This window comes from Sturnus vulgaris, chromosome 1 (genome assembly GCF_052056855.1).
Source record: "Sturnus vulgaris isolate bStuVul1 chromosome 1, bStuVul1.hap1, whole genome shotgun sequence".
Taxonomy (NCBI): Eukaryota; Metazoa; Chordata; class Aves; order Passeriformes; family Sturnidae; genus Sturnus; species Sturnus vulgaris.
Window position 1 is genome coordinate 9610629 of NC_142243.1, and position 12483 is coordinate 9623111.

The 12483-nt window shown below is 39.3% G+C and overlaps 1 protein-coding gene across 3 annotated transcripts in view; it reads right to left on the reverse strand.

Annotated features, from left to right (window-relative positions):
• ESYT2 (extended synaptotagmin 2) overlaps positions 1–12483 on the reverse strand; it is an 80827-nt gene extending 68344 nt beyond the window's left edge. For 2 of the 3 annotated variants that reach the window (XM_014872239.2, XM_088159114.1), the window contains exon 1: positions 12090–12479. In XM_014872239.2, the coding sequence (XP_014727725.1) occupies positions 12090–12443 (354 nt within the window). In that variant the 5' untranslated portion in view covers positions 12444–12479. Of the gene's footprint in view, positions 1–12089 lie in introns of all 3 variants that reach the window. The other variant, XM_014872240.2, reaches the window with a different exon arrangement.

Below are 12483 nucleotides of genomic sequence, written 5' to 3' on the forward strand. Positions count from 1 at the left end.
AAAAGAAAAACCATTTCCCAAAGCACTGCAAGTCTCCAGCAAGAAAGCAAATGACCTTGTAAGTTCTTATCTGTTAAAACTAAACTAGAATCTTATGTGTTACATGGGAATCAAGAATCAGAACTTTACAGCAAAGGAAATTCCTGAGTGATTTGTCAGAGCTTAAAACCCATTAATTTTAGGAGCACTGATGAACTAATCTTCTCTCTCTGGCAAGTGGATACATTCTACTGCTCTCCAATAAATTGAACCTACAGTTTATCAGCTTCCTCCCTGAAGACAGATGTGAATCAATCTTATTTCAGTGAAGGATAAATGCTTTAAAGCTGCAATCACTTCCATCCCTTTAGCAGAGTTCACTTCAAGCACAAATACCTCCACATTTTACATTCAAAGAAGTTTTACAAAATAGGTGCGAAATATTCCACATCCCAAATACCAAACTCACTCAAAGCGAATGAGGCAGAAAGTTTAGAGCCAATACAGACTGTCTTCCAGTATCCCTTCAAGTTTTCCTATTGCCCATTTCCTTTGGTAAATGTTTTAACATCATCTGAAATTGTCCATCAGTCCTTGACTCCTGTCTACACTTAATCCTAAACAAGAACTGCCAGCTACAACAGTCTGCCACTCCTGCATGGTATCCAGAACACCACTGTGCAGACCCTCTCCCCAAACCCAACAGAGGATCAAGCACTTTGTCAGATTTACTGTCATGGTGTTAGTACAACAGGCTTCCCCACTGGCTGTGCCAGAAAACCAGAGTTCAGCACAAAGGCAGCAGGCAGAGCAGTAAACAACCTGTGTGCAGTGGAAGCAAATCATTGAACACTGAAATACTGTTTAAAAGAACACTTTTGTAATTCCTCATCTCTCAAATAGTAAAATTAAAGTACACATTCTTATATGAAAACTTTATTTGTAAACTAAGCAACCTCCAAATCAGATCTACTGTCAGGCTGTCACTATGGTTCTGTGTGTAATGGATTACCTTAATGAACTAAGAAGAAAAAACTTCATTAGGGCTTTTCTTTTTGGTAGATCAAAAGTAACAAAATTAACAGATTGGTAACATTTTGGTTATTCAATTGGATACACAAAAGATAGGACACAAGGGAAAGAAATGTCGGCTGTAATTGCAAAACTTTAAAACCATAAAGGACTTGAAAAACGATTGTTGGCAAACACAGACAAATATAGACATTTATGTTAAGACCTGAAAACAACACAAGCATACATTATATGCAACTTTTTAAACAACTTTATACATAGCCAAATGTAGCAGAAAATTAATTCCCATCATAAACACTTATATGAACATGACAGAAATAAGTGATTTTATCAAATGAACTTGGACAGTTTAGGCACATTCACATCAACATTGTACTCATACATAGCACACCTTAAGAGAAAAAACAAACCCAAACACTTTCAAAAGCCCAAATATCTTCCCTAAAATATAAACCAATATAAAGATTAGCATGAACAAACAGAACAAGAAACTACTACAATTTAATCTAATATATCAATCTCTATTGAATATTCTTTTAACACATACAAGTCAGATGACTGAACACTGATTTTCTGTTCCCCCATGAAACACTCTCTTATCATTTGCTGGCTGCCATTTGAGATTTAACTGGCAGAGAGTGGGTGGAAAAGCATTCTTTTTCTAGTTCAAGTATTTTAGAGAAAGTCACTGAGTGAGGAACACCACATTTTAAGTTATAAATTTAGTCTGCATCATAAATTTTTTACTAGACTAAGACAACTTCCTAGCCACATACAAGAGAATTTAGCATTCTAGTTCAACAATTAGCAAGATGAATCAACAGCCTGGGGGAGGAGGGAAGACTTGCTTCAAAACAAACTACAACTTTTCAAAATTCTGGACCAACAAGCTTACTGCATTAGGAAATACTAACAAATGAAGAGAAGACATTTCCTCATTCGAAGTACCATTACATTCATCACATTAGCAGTCAGCCTGAAACATGCAGAGCTCAAACATAATGAACACCAAAAAGTCTTGAAAGTTTGCCCTGTGAGTCTGGACAAAAACTCACAGCTCAGAGCATATCTTCTAATACTCTTCCCTGCAGAAAAAAACCAAACCACAGGAGTTCTTGTTGAGCTTTTGGATATGAAGATGTAAACTTATTCACTAGTCTACAGACTATGCTATGTGAAGAAGGGCATCTAAGAAAGCACAGATACAGGGTTTGTTTTTTTTTCTATCAAGCTACGCAGATCTGAAATAAGGCATGAAGAACTATGGAGTACAAAGAAGCAATAATAATGCTTAAATATAAAGTAAACTGTGAGTTCCATGGGTTGTGAAGTTTCATTTCAGTTCTCCCCACAATTCACTGCTTTTTTTAGTGAGCTATTTTTAAGAAATCACCTACGAACTTTAAGAGCAGAGCTGTGGATCACAACACTGCATAATTAATTCAAATCAGAGCAATCAAGGTTTTACAGCTACCTTCATGTTTCAGCATATCTTGCTTTTACTTTCAAAAATGAAACAGGAAGACACTGCATTCCTAGACATTCACCTTCTTCCTACCTGCCCGCTAAGGATTGACAATGACAGAATACAAGACAATGGATTGTCAATACATTTAATTTTACATTCTGTTGTTGCATCTTTCAAAACTTTCTCAGAGGAAACTATTTCAGTCTGCTTGGATAATTCACTGAGCCAGTATCTAACTAAAGGAATGCAAACAAAGGTTATGAAAACAATAGTGTAGTCTGTACTAGACTCAACTGAAAATTTCACATAAACAGATACCAAAAGTTATGCAATTTACATCGCAAATATAAATATCTCAGGTAAAAGTGCTGCAATGGAACTAATGTAAACTCGACCCATGCTGCTATAAGATAAGGACAGCCAAATGACAATGCAATTCTTGTCTGTCATATGACAGTTATTTTCAGCCAAGTAAAACTAGTTTCATGTTTCTAGTATAGTAACAACTTCATGGTACATAAATCCAGATTGCTTCAGCTGAAAACCATTAGTCCTGTTTCAGATTTTCAGCTCTTAAGGAGAATTTTTTAGTCACATCAGGGTGCAGCAGACAAAACTTTGTGCAATGACTCATTATATGGGAACGTTGCTCTCACAAAGACTATTTATGTAACAGGAGTTCCATTTGAAAAAGTGTGTGTTTTAACGTTTTCTGCACAGAACTTTTAATACTATCTATTTAGTTGACAGACATCCAAATGATTTAAAAATTGTCACTACCTCCAACAAAACACCTCTCTAAAATAGCCTCTTTATAATTATTTTTCTTGCTAGTACACTTAATATTTAAGGAAATATTTGTATTTTATGCAGAAAAGATTTCTTACCATTTCTTAGCCATAATTGGAGACTGAAAGCTATTTTAAATGACAGCTTAAAACAAAAAGGAAAATGATAGAATAATTCAGGTAAGAAGAGACTTCTGGAGTTCAACCAATCCAGCCACGCACTAAAATCATGGTCAACTTTTAAACTGAATCAAAATACCAAGGGTTTATATGCATGATGATTAGATATGTTAACACATCTGTTAAAATATTATAAAAAAAGTTAGATATGCAAATTGACATTATAAATAGCTCCCATTCAGACTTTGCTTCCCCACAAAAATACCTCAGCAGCATTATTTGCCACCCTTTTTCTAAGAACAGCCTCTTTGTGCAGGCCATTACTCCATCCCACTGCAAACCTGAGCACAGGCTTCCACCACCTCCCTTTTGTGGGCACTGGCATTTGTGTTGTCTCACAGTAAACTCATGAAACTCATCCAGCTGAACACCCAACTTGGCAGAAAACTCACAATTAGCTGGCCAAGTCAACTCTAATGTTGGCACAAGGTGGCACTGGGAAAGTGCAGTTGGATGCAGAACATCCTTTTTGTCAGGAGTGCACATTTACTTCATTTTGAAACTGCAGAATTGATGCCTTGAGGAGCTGGAGCAGAGGGGGGAAATGATGCTTTTAGTTTTAAGTTTTCCTATTCTCCTTGGATGTGCTTTTCTGATGTGCTAGGGTGATGAAGACAAAACAGTCCTATTCTAGTTAAGAACTCAAGGACAGTTTCTCCAAACTTCAGGCCCTAAGCACAAACTACGTGGAAACGTGGAGGGTGGGTTCATGCAAATGAACCAAAACCTATAAAAGTGTAAGATTTTGTGACCAACCCCTCCTTTGCTTCCATCTTGGAGCCATCCAAGCAGGGGTCACAACTGTAGCACTCATACTCCTAGGGTGTGGCTTTTGTAGGCCTCTCCATAAATACCCATTTTATTCCCCTTAACTCTGTGTGTAGCCTCTGTTCCAGCTCCTCAAGGCATCAGAGCCAATCTCTTTACTAATCCCCCGATCCTCTCTGCTACAAGCATGAATTCATAAATGCAGAGCAGAGCCTACAAATAAAATTTAAATTATTCTAAGTAAGGACCAAGTAGAAAGAAGCTTTAAAATTCTCGCTGCTGCTCTAACTTTTAACTGTATCACAGGAAGTACATAGAGAGAACAAAATCAAACCAACCAAGCAACAAAACCCCGTGTCATTTAAAATGAAAGGAAATAAAAACTCTACTAATGTAACAAAAACTGTAAGATTGGTACATGAAGCCTGGTAAAGCTGTTGGGAATAAAACACTAGAAGTAGGTTGGGGATCAAATGATGTGCAAGAAGGCTTAGGAACACTTCTTTTTCTCCCCCTCCCAGGCACCCTACTAATGGGATTCAAGAAGAGATGGGACACAGCTTCTTACCTGAACCATGACATTAGGATGGAAATTATAAGGCCTTTATAAAGGAACAAGGGATCAAAAAGTATCTTGAAAAGCTGAGGTAAATGGAACAGACTTCCCAAGGCTAGTGTGCTGGTTTAACACAGGCCCCTAAAGCCAGGAAATGATTCCTAATTCTTGAACCTCCCTTTTGTAATGAGGTCCTCACAAAGGAAGTTAAATCTAAATTAATTCCAGTCAATGGAGTAGAAGCCTACTATCAGATATGCCCCTAGCTGATGGGACAAGTTTGTACAACCCATATTTCCATTCCTGATGATCATTATTGCCAGCTAAGAAACAGAGAGAACATGGCATATTCCAGAAAAAAATCCAACAAATTTAAGTTAGTTATTTTCAAAAAATAAACAAACATCTTTAACTACACTATCTTTTCCTACCTGCCCCATTAGAACTTTATGAGAGGTCAAGGCCTCCTCTTGAGGCCGTCTAAGAAATGAAAGTTTAGATCCTCTTTTTTTTCCCCCCCCTTACAAATAAAGAAAAGCATTTAGTGCACGGCAGATGGAACCAAAGAAGGGTTCTGGATCAGTTCATGCTATCTTGGACAACTACAAAGTCTGTCAAATACAAATCTGGCAACTGGGTTTCACCACTTCATACACTTTCAGCAAATTCTTGGTCTAATTCCTCCCTCTTGTTTCTTATCAAACATTTCCTTTCTCAATTTCACAGACCTCTCTCCTCATTCAACTAAAAACAGTCTTAGCCAGAATCAAAGTGCCATATGATCTAAAAGCTATACACATGATAAAGTGTCAGACTTCTCTAAACAGTTCCATTTCAGAATTTACTGAATTCAAACAGTTGTTTCAAATAAAAAAACCTCTTCCCCTATTCTTATCAAAACACTTTTCCCCCAGTGTTACCGTTGATTCTATGTTGAACACACCAACTCTGTATAGCCTTTATTTTCACTAAGTGTTCACAAACAGCAGCCAAAGATAAGGATTTAATTTGCTCCTTTGAAGTGGCAGTATTTACCCTGAATGTGCAAAAGCAGCCCCACACATCCTACATTTGAAATTCTGCTGCCCTTTCAAGCTAGGTACATAACCCTGAGAAGCTGGGTCCTGCTAGGCCACAGGAAAGCTCCAAAGCTGCTGGTGGGGTGGCCATCCTCCACTTCCTTAGGAATGGGTAGTATCAGATTTAATTTATATTATCCAAGAGTAGAGAAAAGCACAAAGATATGATACCACAGGCCAAACAACTCTGTATCTAAACTAGCAATGCCTCACATCAAACCTATTATTTCTTTACATCCAGAAGAATCTTATTCTTTTTTTGATTTCCTTTCAGCTACATATCAGAACATATCAAATCAGTGGTATAGATTAGTTCATAATCATTAACTTTTGCTTTCAGAACCTTATATACAGTTATAAAACTCTGAAAAACTCATTTTAGACTCTACAGAGGATATTTAGAAATTAGTGCTCTTTTAAAACTTGCTATTATTTGAAATAAAGTTATTTAAAAAAAAACAAAAACAACAGAATCAGTATGAGTACATGGCCAGCCAAGCTCAAAAGAAGTTATGCAAGTTAAGGCAATTTCAGTAACTAGAGAAGTAGTGATGAATTGATAAATGGGAGAGAAATAACTTGGTTTATATTAAAGTTTAAGTCTAAGAACTTTATCTTACCAGAAACAACATGCCACCTCTTCTTTCATTTTGAAGAAAAATAACAGGATACTTCAAATGTATAAAACAGGCTTTCATTACTATAAACTGCAATGAAAATGTTTTGACAGCAATCCTGATTCAACTTTACTTCCCAGAAAGCTCTCATGTTAAAAAAAAAAAAAATCTGAGACTGCATACCCCACCACACTATGACATGTCAATCTCAGAAAGCAGTTGGAATTTAAATTGAAATTTAAAGTTGAAATTTAAATCTTGTAGAAGAGGCAGAAAAGGTTGACTGTTATCCTAGATTTCTTTTTCTTCCACAAAACCTCAGCCTCTACAGACAAGATCTTTCTGGCTCCTGCATTTTCAAATATGGTTCAAGATGGGCCAGTCCTTATATGCAAAGGCACAGAAACAACACTAGCAGACTAAAATGCAAAACTAAGAAATACCAAACAAGCAAACAAAAAAAAAATCTAAAGAGACCTATACACATCTTTCTTAGTTATTCAGACAAACTGCATATTTGAAGAACATTTACAGTAGTCCCAAAATTCAGTAGTAATTTTTAAGTAATAATAATCTGTTAGATTAAAAGAGAATGTATCATACACATAAATTTAGAAAGCCTGTATCACCTACAAAGAGTTCAAGAGGCATACTAATACTTTCGGGCTGATGTTTTTCTTTAGGAGTTCGATATCGTGTTCATAAACATCAACTCAACATGTGGGTTTCTACCATAAGTATTGTGGAAAGGGATCTTTATATATGAATCACATGGTGAGGCTCACCTCTTCACTACATCAGAGAGGATGTTTTGGGACAGACATCATCTCAGCATACCTTTAACACACTCAACTTGAAAACTCTGAGAAACAGGGAGATAGGATCAATTGTCCAAAATCTTTTTTTCTCCCCCTTTGGTTATCCATTCCCAAACCCATCATTTACATTTCTCCTAACTATGGGGCACTCTTAGGATGCCACTCAGGTTACCTAAATTTCAAGCAGCAATACTGAACCAAATTAAACTTCCTCCTTTAAGAAAAAAGCCCAACCACATAAACACACACAAAACACAATACACGTATGTGCATATTCATAAACTATGAATCAGGTAGAACAGAATGCAGTTCAAAATGAAAAATAATCAGGTAGAAGAAGGACACAGAGTTCAGTTGTTAAGTATTTACAAGCTACTACTCTATTCTTACTCACACCTCTTCACACTTTTCAGATGCAGGCTGGCAGCCCAGAGCAACGGCCACCTGCAATACTCACCACCCAAACTGATTAAATCCTGCTTAACACTAAGTTACTGTATTTGGGAGTAATTTTTCTTATAAATCACCCCTTGGTAAATTCAATCAAACAAGCTCAACTAAATTGGATAATGGATCAGAAGAATGTGTCACAATGTCTCAGTGTCTTCAAATTTCACATGCTGCAGGAAAACCTTCCTACAGTTCCTAGAGCTGCAGCAGTAACAGCAGTAACCAAAGGTACAACGAGAAGAGGAACATCTTTTTCTTCTATAGCAAGTAACACACGATGTATTGCAGAAGTCCACCTGTTTATCAGGTCTACTGAGTACATGACATCCATCAGCAGGGATTCTTTGGAGATTCCTGTCCTGAGCCATCTATATTAGATCTAGTTAACAAGTTTGACTCTGTATCATCAAGAAATCTTCATATTAAATACCCACAAGAGCATAACCACCTTAACCTTCTCTGCAAATGTTACTCAGTACAGGTGAGATCCTGCAGTTAGAGCTACCAAGCACTTTTCTTCCACAAATGCTGACTCTGCCTCTCCAGTACCAGTAAAAACCAAAGTCGTTGTTGCTCTAACCACACAATTGAACATTATCTCCTTTCTCTAGGTGTAGCAGTAGTACAGCACTTCAGTGGTGACTCACAATCTGCAAAAACTTCATGCAGCTTCCCTTGAGAAAGAAGATCTATCAGATTTCTTTACAATACTACTCCAAGTAAGTTTAATTGAAAAGGTGATGACACCTATTTAGATTTAGGCAGGCTTTTTTCTTTCTCTTAAGTAGATGAGAAAATAAGAGAAAGAAAAAACAGCATAAAAATCACTCCAACCTAGAGGCGAAACTTAAGCAAGTGTGTAGGACACAAAATGGCACAGCAGACTTGTAATTAATGTTCTAGTATGTCACTACTTTTACTACAATCACATACAGTATTTCAGTTTCTGTATGATACATACTTAGGATTACAAAAAATTGTCTAAATCTGTTTTCAGAATCCATTCTTTAAAAATGCTAAGATTTGTTCCTATTTTGGTCACCTGCTGACTGTTGACAGACTGCACACAGATACAGCTCCTGGTACCAGGCCAAATTCACATTTAATCTGGGGAAAACAAATTCAGCATGGCTTTTTATCTGTATATTGAAGAAAACAGGAGCCAAAGTTTCACCATTCCAAAAACACGATGAACGTGATACGTTGGCATGTTATGAAAGTGGCACTAAGCAACAAGAACCACTGCTAAAATGGAAAAATTAGATTAACTTTCTCGGCTGATCTGAGAAAGAACAAAGTAAATTTGTTACACTCCTTAGATTATTAAATTCCATTACCGTTCTTAAAATAAAAGGTAACACATACCTGGCCTTTAAAAACTTAACAGTCCGGGTTTCCTACCTTTGCTCCTCCATGTAGTGATACTTAAATTGCCACGTTCCTTCTATACACCTTTGTGTCTAAATTACATTAATTCCAGTATAAAATACAGGTGGTGCATAAGAATGCTGCAAATAAAGGGGAAATGTGTTTCTCTAAAGACATTTTCATCTCTTAAAATATCTTTATTTAAAGACAATTTTGATCTCCAGTTCTTTCTCATTCTAAGTTCTGCTGCCTAGCTCTAAATTACTTGGAAAAGCATTCACCTCTGCTCCCTCCTACTCCATATAATCCATGACACCTTTCAAACATGCAGCAGAGCTATAACTACATGTTAGCAAGTCTATGAGTACAGATCTTTTTAATTTTTAAGACAGTAAATGCAGTATTTTTTGCGCATACTTATTTGTAGTTAATTCTGTGTTGACATTTTAAGTAACATAACTTGTATTCATGTTGAATTAATTCATTTTACATGCACAGTACAGAATATTCCTGATATATAACCACCTGTTCATGGAAGAAGAAAATGTAATTTAGGAAACTAACAATTAACATTACAAACTCTATCTAGTGTGGTGGCACAACAGTATTATTTTCAAACTGCAACTAATCATATTGCCTGCAGAAAAATATTCTCCTGAAATAATCACTTCCTTAAAAATAAATAACTTAATGCAGTATTACTGACTTCTTAATATGAACCACTAAAGCAACACACAATACCAGAGTACAAGTTTCCTACATTTAAAACAAGCATTGACCTACTCAAGCAATTTAAAATTTATTTCCATAATCCAGAAACCAAGAGAAAATACTTCAAATTAGAGTTCACACTGAGATAGATAAAACTGATTCCCACCAAAGATGCCTGCTTCCATCCAGTAGCTGTTATTTCAAATATGACTGAAATTCATAAATCTCCAGGAAAATACACATAATGCAGAAGTAAGAATAACAGCAGTTTTTCAAGACGTATTACAGAAGCAGCATAAGACCACTTTTGATTTAAGGAGGTCTTCAGCATGTAGGAGTCTTCTGTTTTCCAGATTACATTTATTCTGAAGGCTACTTTTATTTGAAAGAAGAATGCTTCCAGAACAGAATAAATACATCAGCAGAAAGAACCAAGACCTTTAAAATTTAAGAAGGTAGACAAAAAGGAATGAAAAAATAATGAAAAAATCTACAGCCAAAAAAAAAAAAATCTACATCCATTTGCCAACTGGCGTGTGAGAGTGTCACGCTTTTGGGAATCCCTGCATATTGATCAGTTGCTTTCTCAGGATGCCACAGGATATATGCAGGTGCTTGCAGCCAGCACTCGATTTTTTTTGCCTCTGACTTCAATCAGGAGGGCCCTTTCTAAATCTTTAGTTATTTGAACAACTCCATAGAGAAATTAATTGCAATTTTATCAAAGATAACCAATTGCGACTTTAAAATAAAACTTACACACAGCACTAAGATAAAATATCTACGGCTTAGTTACCAGCAGATTGTTACTATATAAAAGCCTCCACTACAAAGCTAGTTTCAATTAATTCATTTTAAATGCATCATCACAAAATTTCCATTATATTGCTGTGCGATTACAGGAAAAACCAAACACAACACGCAGGTAATATAAGAGCTATTGACTCCATTATTTGATACTCACATCTCTGCTTCAAGAAGTAAAAGCATTTAACCTCTCCTGTACACTGTACTCATTTTTATCATGATCTTCCACCAGAACTTTGGCAAAAGATATGATGAAAGAGGAGTAAAAGACTCCAGTCTCACACCTACCCACTCTATTCTTTCCTATAACTTCCTCAGTAGAGCTAGAACAGGTCACATCAGGTATTGGAATCTGATCGCATGAAAACAGCTACTTGGACTCTCACGATCTCAATACTCCTGGATGCACAGTCACTGCAAAGGGTCCCTAGGAGAGATGTGCGTGACTATAGGTCAGGAGCAGAGAGTAGTCAATAAAGGAATCGCACGGGAAGAATCAGCAGAAACCCTCAAGACTTCGGGTATGGGCACTAAGAGAGCAGCAAGCTCTGCACAGAGCATCACAGGGGCAGAGCAGGGCACGGGGAGGCCTGGATGCACACTGGCAGCTGGCAGCCGCAGCAAAAACATCGTTAATCCTCCCAAGGAGAAATTACAAACAAAAGGCATTCAACTTTGAAGCCAGATTTAAGCTTAAAAAAAAAAAAAAAGTAAGCAACGTTAGTTCTGAAGACCTAGTAGAAAGCCTTTCAAAGCAACATTAGGAGAAAGTCTTAAAAAACCCACTACATCACTGCACAAATAAAGCCACCACAGCCTCTGTACCTCAGTTCTCATGTCACAGCCCTGAAACTAGTCAGAAACACAACCTCCCTCCTGCTTCATCCTCCATTTGGTAACACGCTACTGAAAGATCTAACAGCATTAAGAGCCCGATTCTATTTCTCTCTCATCTCAACTTTTTAAGGAACGGCCCAAGCCGCGACACCCGCGCTCTGCGGAGAGACCGCGCTAGAACCAAGCCGCGCGCGTCACTGGCACCTGAGGGGAAAGAAGAGCAAAGCCTGCAGTAAAGTTTATTTCTGCCAGGGGAAGCCCGGCCGCAGCAGGCTCAGGCTGTCAGCGCCGCGGGCGCAGCGGAGCGGGCGGCGGGGGCACGGACAGGCCACCCCGGCGGAGGGAGGGAGAACCGGAGGGAAGGGGAACGCTGCCCGCCCGCTCCCGCCGCAGCACGGTCTCAGGAGAGGCTGGCGAACCGGGACAAGCAGCCATGGGGCACGGGAGATGCAATGCCCTCACCCCTCCCGCCAGGCCGGCTCTGGGGCTCCGGCCTGTGGCGCGGCCCCCCGTGCCGGGGCGGCGGGGACGGCCGCGGGGCTGGGTGTCACGCAGGTCCCGGGGAGGTAACAGGCCCCGGCCCGCCAGGCGCGGGTGCTCGCGGCAGCGCCGAAGGGTGTTGGCCACTCACCCACGCAGGCAGATCCGCGGAGGAGACGCTGAGCCGCACCGCCTCCTCTTCGTCCTCCAGGAAGGCGAGCGCCCGGCCCAGGCGGGAGCTCTTGCCGCCGCGGTGCCTGCGGATCCAGAAGAGCCCGCACAGGGCGATGAGCACCCAGCTGAAGCTCAGCCCCAAGTAGCCCAGCACATACACGGGGAAGATCAGCACGAAGCTCCTCGCAAACTGCGACACCAGTCCCGTCACGTCCACGCTCAGCAGCGGTGGAGGTGACTCCGGCACGGGGTCCGCAGCCGCCGCGTTTTCCGCAGCGGGATCCGCGGCGGACCCCGCGCCGGGGGGCTGCTTAGCGGCTGCCCCGCTCATGCTACCGCAGCGGCGGCTCCTACTGCTGCTGCCGCTCCTC